Source organism: Amblyomma americanum, chromosome 9 (genome assembly GCF_052857255.1).
Source record: "Amblyomma americanum isolate KBUSLIRL-KWMA chromosome 9, ASM5285725v1, whole genome shotgun sequence".
Taxonomy (NCBI): domain Eukaryota; kingdom Metazoa; phylum Arthropoda; class Arachnida; order Ixodida; family Ixodidae; genus Amblyomma; species Amblyomma americanum.
The window spans coordinates 125192652-125203550 of NC_135505.1; the positions used below are offsets into that span (position 1 = coordinate 125192652).

A 10899-nucleotide genomic window follows, 5' to 3' on the forward strand; every position below is an offset into this window, starting at 1 on the left:
AAACCATTTCGACTAGTATGCATTTTATAGATGAAAGATTTTTAAGCACGCCTAAGCATTCGGCAATAACTGCAGAGACTGCCGTCCAACTGAAAAGTTCGGTGTCTCACAGTGGGAAAAAAAATGTACTAAAAATATGGAGGCTCAGCCAAGAAAAGACTACAAAAGTTTCTGCCGTCACAAAATATTCTCTTTCATGTTTTTAGCCAAATGTATAGTAACAACAAAGCTTTGTGTAGATACTGCAGAAACATACTACAGAAAAAAAAAAAGATTTTGACTACAAGAAGTATAACAAGAAAAAGTGACAATACCACGCAAGATATTACAAAACAACAGAAAATCTACCGCTCCGGCTAACTACAACGCATTCTGTCGCATTTTTGATGCAGTTCTTTAGTTTTGTTTGACTGGGAACTTATGTGCGGGGTTGGATTTCACGTACCTTTCACTGCCTAAATAAAAGAAAAGAAAATCTGCAATACTCAATATTGATTGCTCTGTATTCTAATCTATTTGTTAACCTAAAAAACGGGAACGTTCGTGGTCCCTACAGAAGAGAGAGCTGAGTTTCATCGCACCGCTTACGAGAGCGCCAACTGCAAAAACCAGCTGAATCACTTGGCATCAGGTTGTACATCCCCAGAGAGCCCTGTCTTTTATAAAAGAAATAAGCGACAGCGATAAGGAAGCAGAACCGCGAGACTTACGCCGAAATTCCTTGAAGAGGGCTATCGTTATGATAGGAAAAACACAAGACTAGAGTGATACCTTTTCATATTGCATTCTCTTCCGGTTCTTACTGCGGCTAGTTCATCGTCACTATTAAAACTTCAAAGCCAGATACTGTACACTCTAAACACCAATACACCTGTATGGAAGTAAAGAAGGGAGTGAGCTGTTCTTCAGCGCACACCCTCTTATGAAAGGGTGTGCCCTAGAGGACAGCTTACTCCATTTTTTACTCCTTTCTGTTTAGAGCATAGGAAGAGGAAGCAGACGACAGCTATCTTCCAGCATGGTCGTCCTTCCAGGCTACAGGCAGGTGCGTCTCGCAGTGGTTGACGGAGCTGCAGTCGCACTTGACGTCCACATTTCCTGGGCATCCGTACGCGAGCGGGAAGTCAGCCATGGTCCGGGACATGTCCCTGCACTTGTCGGCGTTCTCCTTGCGTCCGCAGCCGACGGCGCAGAGGCCGAGGAAGAGGAGCCGTCGCCGGCCCTGCACGTCCAGACGTCCGGATGTCACAGGGTCCTTCTCGGCCAAGGCCATGGTTGTAGCAGCCGCCCATCTCGCCCCCATGAAAGACTCGACCGTGTCTGTAGCAAGGACCACCAGGAGACGGAGGGGTTACTCGCTACTGCAGCAAGGTTCTTGATCTGCCAAGTACGTGCCTAATTACTCTTGAAGAAACCTATCGCACATGAGGACTTGGCAGCACGCTCAGCAGAATAGTTTAACCTAGACAAGATCTCACAGAGAAAGTCAACGCCATAAATTAGGGTTATCAGAAACTTGTCAAATACAATGCCAACGAGGTTCGACATATCTCACGAGGTAATGCATCAAATGAACTGAAGTGTCTTAGAGAGAAAGGGGAAAAAATTGAACGTTGACACAAGTGTCTTAAAGAGCAGGTGAGAGATCTTGAGCATTGAATCTGAGACTGTGCACATAAGGCGTCCGTGTCCACTTTACGGTGAAAACGCCATTCTTGCCTTATAAAACAGCACCGCACACAAACCAAGCTCAAAGCTGATGCCAAAAAGTCAAAGCGTTCTCTTTTTTTTACGCTGGCGTTTCACTGCTTGAAAAATAGCGTAGCTTGCTATTAGTTTACGCGCAATAGCTTTGTGCTTCAGTAAATAAAATTTTGTTCAGTTGACACAGTATAAGTTCGCTGCGCCCACTTATTCAGAACAGCAGCTTGGGTTTACTGGTTATTCATCTTCAAGTAACAGAGCAAGTAAAAGCGTGCGAAAGGTGTTCAGGTATGTCGACGACTACATAGCGCTTTGTGATGGCGGCGGCACGAACACCCTCGACGTCACCTTAAAGGATGTAGCCTCCTTTAGTCGTGCTCTCCAGCCCTTAACTGTTACGCACGAGATTACTATAAAAGGGTCGATCAGATTTCTTGATCTAAGACTTCGTTTCACTAAAGGGAATGTGTGCTGGGCCTATGAACCCAGAGGCGACAAGGCGCCAATGCCTTTCCAATCGGCACACACCAAACTGGTAAAAAGGGCAGTTACAAATCTGTGTTTGTCAAATGCGCTCAAGAAGTCGTGCATTCACACGATGGAAGCTAGCTTTCGTCGCCAGATTGAACGCCTTATGGAAGCTGGGTATGCCTCGCACCTACTTGTTTCCGTCGCGGAACAATTAAGCAAGAAACTCAAACTGCGCGACAGCAGCAGGAAGCCGAAAGATGAAAGAAAGATTGTGTCCCTTCCATATGTCTATAACACCTCCCACCGCCTGAAAAAGAAGTCTTTTCCTGGGCGTCAACGCCGAGGTGCCAGAAAAACTGCGCGGGTGTAAAACAAACTCTTTTTACAAGACTCGCTTTGTCGCATGCGCGGAAGGCGTTATATATTCCCTGAGCTGAAATTTGGAGCAAAGTACATAGGACAGACCGGCAGATGCACTAACGAAAGACTGCAAGAACATAAAATTATCGTCGCTTAAGCACGCAGGCATACTGGAATACATGTGAGAGGTTGCCCATCTACGACTTGCATGGCTCAGTATGCACAATGGATAAAGGGATCGATAAACACGCTGAGCAGCTGTTTCGTGGGATAGCTGAGGCAGTCGAGATAGCAAAACTTGGAGATCGTTTCAGCAAACCATCTGTACTTTTTCCAAAAAAAGAACTGGACCAGTTGGATATATGACGACTCTCGTGGAAGTAATGATACCTGTGGCAGAAGTCACGCGTCTGTGTCTGGTGCGGCTCGCAACAATGTATAAAGCAATGCATACCTCGAGACAAACTTGTTAAAAGTCAGCGCTCGTTGTGTATTTTTGCTCGATGTGTTCCGTCTGTGTTTTTTTTTCGCTGTTATTTGAAGCCCAGTTATTGCACGACTTCAAAGCGTACATGCGACGCATATCTGCAGCTAACACGCTCCTAATAGCTCCCACTTCTCAGACTCCATGCTCCTGGAGATCAGACCTGCTCTAACGGATCATAAGCCTTGATACGGCTTATGACGACGGTGCAAAAGTGGTCATTTGGAATTAATTTTAAGTTAAGCGATTTAGAACCAAGAAAAGTGCACTGTGTTACAACGGAGACGCCGGCTGTCGCCATTCGCCTTAATGGAAGCCTTTCTTACATCTAACACTGATAAGAAATAAGTGCTCGTACCGTTCTGGGGGCTCCTGTTCAGGCTCTTGTTTAACGACTGGCCGAAGCACGACTTGACGTAGTCATCCATGCCGCTCCCGTTCACCGCGACTCTTGGCAAAATGGGAGGCTTTGCGACATGGTATGATACCGCCCTCCGATAGATGGCGCGCAGCATGAGGTACCGCAGCATAGACCGACCAAAGTCCAAATCCGGGACGCTCAAGGACAGGAGGCCCTGAGAACGGACCAGCGCCGGTGGGATTCCGAACCTTCCAGCACCAGTCTTGCGGTAGCCCAGCTCCCCCATGACCAGCGCGTGGCCTTCGGCGAACAACGCGTCTCGGTCGACGGTGCCCACCCGGGTGGATACCACAGCTGCCATGTTACACAGGAAGCTGTCGTTCATCTGAACCGGAAGCGGCTCAACGGGAATGGTGCCGTTGCCCGGTAGGCCTAAAGTAATTAAAGAGAAAAAGAAACTGTAGAAGAGGCGTTATGTAAATGTTCCAGAGGGTCATGTCAATGTGAAAGGGGTTTGGTAGGCAACCATAACCGTTATCGCCATCACCAGTCCAGCCTACTTCACTGCATCACCTGGTAATTAATACTGGCCAAATACGACTGTTACGCAGTTTGTCTTTGCGGAAACAAACAAAAAGCTGTAACTGAGAAAAAATTTGCCTTGCATGCGGGATGTGTAGGGTTTGATGCCAAGTGGCGCGAGGTGGCCACAGGTTATACAATGGGTGCAAGCTTTCTCCTGGCCTGGTGCTCATCCGCTGTGAGGTGAAATGCTCGACAATTGATCTTTGACCCCAGTTTGTACAACGAAAAATACCTTGTGCCACTGAGTGCTTTGCCCAAAGCTGCCCTAAGGCCCAATAAAAGTATCTCATCATCATCATAACAGTGAAAAGAAGTTACTTTTACTCGTATCACTATATTCCTAAATAATTTTCAGTACACTTAGATTCGGTGCTTGCAGACATTTTGAATCCATCATTCACTTCTGCTCTGTGTTTCCGAATGCTTGGAACGTTGATGAAGTCCTTCGATGCGAGACACGCCCCCTTCGCATTCGGCCTTCAGATGTCAAGTTGCAGCTTGCAGAATGCAGCGAAAACTTAATACGCTGTATGACAGTGAAATGATTTATTCTACAATACCCAAAAAATCGCATTAGTTTCCTCACAGGAACAGGCTGTTAAATATCTCGTCAACAATACACCTTTCTAACTGCTATTTTGGCTGTTGACTCGTGTCGCACTCATACTCGGGGATTAATTTTATTTGCATAACTACCCCGCATTGTGAAAGCGGTGAACTGGCCCTTACCGATAATATGAGTTGAGGTGATGTTGAGGAGCTCAGTGTCAAGGTAGACACCGGCGTTGACAACGTTGTCGCTGCGTACGACGCCCATGACATCCTCGAATGCATTGCTGAACCTTGCAACGTCGTTCTTTTTAAGGAACATCCCGCCGAGCCACGCAGGGAAAAGGTGATTGAAGTGCCACGCAGTCAGAATGAGGCACCACTTGACGCCAGCAAACGGGTCCTGGAAGCTGGCGTAACGAGCGTAGTACGGAAACTTCATAACCTGAAAAGCAAAGTTGTTATTCCCATATGTCGCTGCTTCCAGGCCCGCCTTACACCCTTCCACAATACGTGAGGGTGTGGAGCCAAACCGAACAATATACAGCAGAAAACACCTGTGTGGAGCGGTAGGAGGAGCTGTTGGTCAGCGATACTCTGGAGAAATAACGGGTCCTTATCCTACAGGTCTGCCTGGCAGCTCGCGCAAGTGGAGCCCTGAAATAAGGACGCACTCCCCTCCCTCCCCCGATAAGCACGAGCAACTGTCTTTCGTTTAAAAAAGTTCTTCCACCTCATCCTTCACATATATATTAGCGGTGTTTGTGGAAATGGCTGAGTAACAGTTTCACTTTTGTGTGGACGCCTCACGCTGTTTTAAAGACTGTGGTGAGGGAAGGGGGTCTCGTGCATTATCCATACTTTTAGTCTGTAGGTGTCTAACTGTTATCAAAAGCAGCTAAGGCACAGCTAAAGTTGCTGTGTTCTAAAAAGTAGTAGATGAACTGTGCATACTCCATCAATACCTTACTCGGCACTAAGCATGCAAAGTTTCCTTCCCATTGGGTATTGCACAGCCATCCTTCTCGTGATCTCCTGTCTTTTCCACTAAGCCAGTCAGTTGATCTTCCCTAAAAAAAGTTTCAAAAGCATTTTCTTCTCGAAAACAAGCAGCTGTAGGGCGAAAGATTTATTAGATCATAGCTTACCGGCTTAGCAGAATAATCAGCGAAAGCTGATTCCCATTAGCGGCCGAGAAGTATGGAGTGTCAAGCCCGTTTTGAAATTTCACAGGCTTCTGTCTGGTTGGGCGTCTATAGCGTCAAATGCATATCCGGCCTTCTTCCGTTTGCGGCCTTACGTTCGATCGCGTTCCCGGCACACGTCGTGGACCCTAGAGCCCGCTTGCATGAACCAAATTATCTATTTGCCAGTGCTGTACTCGCCGCCTAAAATCTGAAAATTTATAAATTGGTTTTTGAGGAAAGGGAATGGTGAAGTAACTGTCTCACATCTTGGTGGACACCCGAACCGCGCTGTGAGGAAAATGATGGGAGGAAATGAAGGTGAGAGTGAAAGAAGAAAGGAAGTAAGAGGTGTAGTTGAGGGCTCCAGAATAATTGCGACCACCTGGGAATCTCATGTAGAAGTCATCGGACACCTCCCTACAAAGAGGACAGCGCCCATCAATTTGGGGTCAGAATTTCTCGCTATTGCAGGACACAACAAAGTGTTGGTCTGCAGGCGCCCGAAAGTTCGCTCATGGGCTTTACTGAGGCCCCTAGCGGGGACCGGAAAAAAGCCGATTCAATTCGTAATAGAACTCCTGAGTTTCGCCATGATTTGGGACTGTCAGAAGAATCCTTCCCTTTCCCCAAACCCTTCTACTTCCCGAGAGGCATAGGAGACAGCCCTGCTCAACTGCTCTGGGCTGGAGTCTGAAAGTGCTCGAGTCAAAGGGGCGCGAGTTGTGGCCTTGTCCAGCGGTGTCCAGTACAAAGGACTCCACTTATGTAAAGGGCCATTTTTGGCCTGTAAACTGTCCTTCCACTGAACAGGAAGTTTTCACCGCCACCACGACTCAACGTGCACTGGCATCGCACAGCCCACAGGCGCCTTTGCGTTTCGCCAACATCGAAACGTGGCCGCCATGGCCCTGATCGGACCCGGGAACTCCGGTTCAGCAGCCGACTGCCTTAACTACTAAGCCACAGCGGAAAGTGCAGTCTAAACCCTCCGCTCGCTTTAAGGAAAGGAAAAGCGTATGACTGGCTCCATGGGTGAGCGGGCACGTTCATTGCGCTTTGAGGTACGTGGTGGTGGTGTCAGCCTACAAAAATACGTTAGACCTAACGCATTGCATGGGTGCTGTTTTACTCCCTAAATTGCTTCTGCTGAATGGTTTGTACAAATTTATTATGGCTTTTTCTGTAAAATGACTCACCATGGACAACATGCTGAGGAGCCCGTAGAGCCCGATGACTGGAAGCTGTTCTTCACGGAGCAGCTGCATAATATCTTTGATGACTCCCTCCCCTCGCACAAAAATCTGACTTTTATCCGTGAGATTTGGCAACTTGTTCGGCCTGTCCATATTGAGAGCATCGAGCCAACTGATCGGTCGGAGCCCCTGCACGAGCTCGCCGACAGTGAGCGTCTTAAAAGCGTCGCTATAGTTAAACGCCGACACAAGCCTGTCCACCTTATAGTCCAAGTTGATTACCTGATCTACTTGATGGGTGAGGTTTAAACCAAGGCATATGATGGCGTCCACGAAGTATTGCCTCACACCTGGACTGTACAAAAAAGTTTTAACTATTGACAAGCCGACGTCAAGGAAAAGTTTATCGCTCAAGAGCCTAACGTCAATAAAGGCAGAAAGGCCGGTCCTTTGGCTCGTGGTCACTGCCATCTCGACAAGTCTTTCCGCTGAAGGCACCTCTAGCCAAGACTTCTGATCGATGGATAGGATGCCCAACACGTCTTCGATGTTTCCTCCAGAGGTGCGCCCTGTGAACATCCAGAAGCAGCTGGAGTGAAAGAGTGCCATCTGTTGGACCGGAAGATCGTACGGTGCTGTCCTGCCGTCGTAGATGTCGAAGGAAACGTTCAGGAGGCTGTCGTGGACACGGGAGTTGAAGAGCGTCACGACCTCTGATAGGTAGCTGTCGGCTCCGCTCACTGGTGGCTTCCAACGACCGCACGCATACTCGTAGAAGTCACGACAGGGGTCAGCTTCGAGGTTCATTGCCCATTGAAGCTCCTGAATCGCGACATGGCAGGAGTCGTTCTTTGGCAGGTCCCTGCAGGCTTGGGTGAGGTCCATTATGGCGTCCTTCGAGCGGAAGCGAGAGGATTCACCGCTCGGTTCACGCCTTCGCAGCGTCAGCAAGAACGCCATGCCGATGATGGCCACGATAACAGCAGGAATGACAATGAGGACCATGAACAGGAACGAGAAGGCCCTCTGGTTCATTCTAATTTTCCTGTCCTGTTCTTTAACTGCAAAGGTTCGAAACACAAGCCACAATCAATACCTCGCTATTTCATGCCCAATAAGGTGCGCAAAATCCAGATACTGAGTTTAATTAACGGCGATACTTTCAAGAAAACATTACGTAGTGTGGAATAAAAAATGAAGTTTATTATCTAATAGACTGAAAAGCGTTTTGGGAAGGCGCTATGGCATTTTTGACACCAAAAACACAGCTATTGTACCAACGCTCGTACATGGTTCGGCGTTGAATGCCCCTGAAAGAACGGGAGCTAAGTAGTGTACCATGATCGAAGTTATTAGGAGTATTTTAGAACGGTGCTTGCGCCTGGAATCGCACATAAGACAAATATACCCGGTCGTCACAATACGGGCAACAACCCCTTTCCGACAAATTTCACTTCGCTGTTTTGTGCATAAAATCAGAGTATAAAGCTTAGGCAGTCGTCTAAAGCTTTGCGATTTTGTGGAAAGCTCTGAGGCTGCCAAGCGGAAACAACGAGAGTGCATTATGAGAGCCGAGTATTACGTAACGTTTTATGCATTAGCATGTATAAATATTTTTACAGCAAAAAGAGACCGCATTTGAAAAAAATAGCCAGTCGCAACAAAGCTTATGCTTTTGAAGCTTATAGTACGCGAGTAATTGCAGGTGGCAAGCAGGAACGTTTACATACGCTGTCTACACGACATGAATGCCTCTGGCTTCAATCGCGAAGTTAGGCCTGGCCTGAAGCTTGAAATGCTTGCCATTGTGAGCACTATAAATACTTTTGTTTAAGAGAGTTCGCAAGATTTTTCGTGACGTACTTGTTTTGAATCACCTCTCATGGTTCTAACTGCTTCATTTGTCCACAGCAGCTGTACGCACTCGCCGCAGAAGCAGCGCTTTAGAGTTTGGAGATTCGGGAACAATGGTCTAGCTTTTTCTTTCGCCATGCCTTACTCATTGCAATTCAAAGCCCGATTCGAAGTAGGCAGACTCATGACTGTCTAGTCGACCGTAGTCGTCTGCAAGGGAGCAGACTGGAAAAGGGTATGCGGGAGACCAGCATTAGAAACCGGATATAAACTCAGCAGACACGTTGAATTTTGTCTAGAATAGCCTCATAGTCATTGGATCAGAGAGCACCAGACACACGCTTCAATTCCAACGACGATCCTACATTTGTTTTTCAGCAGTCAACATTTAAAGTAGCCTCCGGATTTAAATTAAGCGTGACTACCAGCACGCACAGAGATGTCATCGCCCTCAGGAGGTACTGCCAGCACGTTTGCGGGAATGCCAATCTGCCATCACAAACCGTTTGTTCGAGGCTCACGCCACGGGTGGCTGATAAATGCAGTTAGCCTGGACACCGCGCTCTCTGACGGCAGATGACGCAGCAATGCAGTTTTGTTTCGGTCCACCACGCTTCGAAGATTCCGCAAACTTTTCCGGCCGACAGTATTCGACACCATCTGGCTTCAGAGCGCACAGAGGAGTTTTAAGGAAAAGCGCTATACCGGATGCAACCAGCGCGAACATCTGCGGGTTATGATAAGGCAAGCGCCACTCACCCTCATGGTATCTGGCTTTCATTTCCGCCCAAGCAAGGTTTCCAGGTCTGCGAGGTGCGATATCAGTGTCGATTTCGGTGTCATAGATTGGTCTGCGCAGCGTCCTGACGTTTGCCCCGGGCCATGACTTGGTGCTGGCCAAAGATAGTGACTTGGGACGCGGAGAAACGCTACGTCGAACAGGAGAGCCGACGGCGCCGTCGGCACGTTTGCTGCCTCCGAATGAACCGACTCCCGTGCCATCTCGAGGGGTTGAGGAAGCTCCGCTGGGACCAGGGGCCAGGTCAGAACAGGGGGCTACTGGAGTGGGGAACATCGGAGGCGCAGAAGTCGTGTCCTCAGCCATAGCTCAGAGCTGACTTCTTCTTCTTTAGCCTATAGTGAGACACGCTCGCGGCGAAAACAGAAAGAGAAAAAAATGACGCGCGCTTACTTTTGTTTATTTCGCACACTTGCCATAAGCTTGTTAGACTCCCTAACTACCCTCAACCACCTGTGTCACGGAAACTGAGTTGTCCAATTGTTTAGATCATGCTACGTTTGCCGCATGCAATTTGCAATACAAGTAGTCACAGCCTGGTTATGGCCATTCTTCCTTGTGGGCATGTGCCATTTTATCATGCAAACAACAAAAACAAGGCATAATTTGGGCTCACTGCGTACGAATTAAAGGAAATAATGCAAGCTGTTTTCGTGCAGGAACCGGAGAAGGTTCCTGCTCATACTGTTGTCGGTCAGTGAGTTGGAGAAATCTTCCCTTGTCGCCGTTGATACCATTTCCTGCAATACTCGTGTTCGTGAAGCCTTTGTATCTGCACAAGTCCACAGCAGGTGGCGAACATCTTATCCTAACGCTACGGCGAGGGATCAGCCTTAGCAAGTTAGCGAAATGATTGGCGAAATGATGACGCAATTTACAACCAGTTTGGTGATAGGTGCTGTTGATGTTATTGTGATGGAGTGTTCATGGCTAAATATTAAATAAAGCGAACGCGCAATATTTCGTGTGGCTAGTGCGGTAATCGGCCCTGAGCCGCTTCTGTTTCTTTCATACTGATAACGACTACTTAGTGCACAGGGGAAATGCGTCCGCATTAGCGTAGGCTTTTGGCTGCGCTGAAAGCTGAATTCCTTATCGATTCACGTGTGTCATGGTGATTCACATGTTTCATAGTGTGCATTGGATATCTTTCCTTCGTAAATCCCCATGGTTTGAACTCGACGACGAAAGGCGCCAATCACAAGCAAGGGCGATAGGCGGAAAGCTATCAAGTTCTGCAAGATATAGCTTGAAGAACTTCGTGACATTTCTCTGACAGGAGTTCCGGCGCGTATGGCGGCGTCTTGTCGCCAGCGCGCGCCCAGCCCAATCACCGAGAAAATAACATGATG

At 47.9% G+C, this 10899-nt stretch overlaps 1 protein-coding gene across 1 annotated transcript; it reads right to left on the bottom strand.

The window, feature by feature from the left end:
• Positions 1-1006: 1006 nt before the first annotated feature.
• LOC144103655 (uncharacterized) lies at positions 1007-9853 on the bottom strand. Its single transcript, XM_077636316.1, has 5 exons — positions 9508-9853; positions 6898-7955; positions 4695-4959; positions 3378-3812; positions 1007-1320 (listed from the first exon to the last, which is right to left on the bottom strand). The coding sequence occupies exons 1-5, from the start codon at positions 9851-9853 to the stop codon at positions 1007-1009; spliced, it is 2418 nt and encodes an 805-aa protein (XP_077492442.1).
• Positions 9854-10899: the final 1046 nt, after the last annotated feature.

Bases quoted from the DNA above. Each gene is read 5' to 3' on its own strand.
- LOC144103655 (XM_077636316.1), bottom strand. From the start codon at position 9,853: ATGGCTGAGGACACGACTTCTGCGCCTCCGATGTTCCCCACTCCAGTA. The intron at 7,956-9,507 runs GTGAGTGGCGCT...GAACCTTTGCAG, and splicing joins GAAAGCCAGATACCATGAGG to TTAAAGAACAGGACAGGAAA. The intron at 4,960-6,897 runs GTGAGTCATTTT...TTTGCTTTTCAG, and splicing joins TCCTCAGCATGTTGTCCATG to GTTATGAAGTTTCCGTACTA.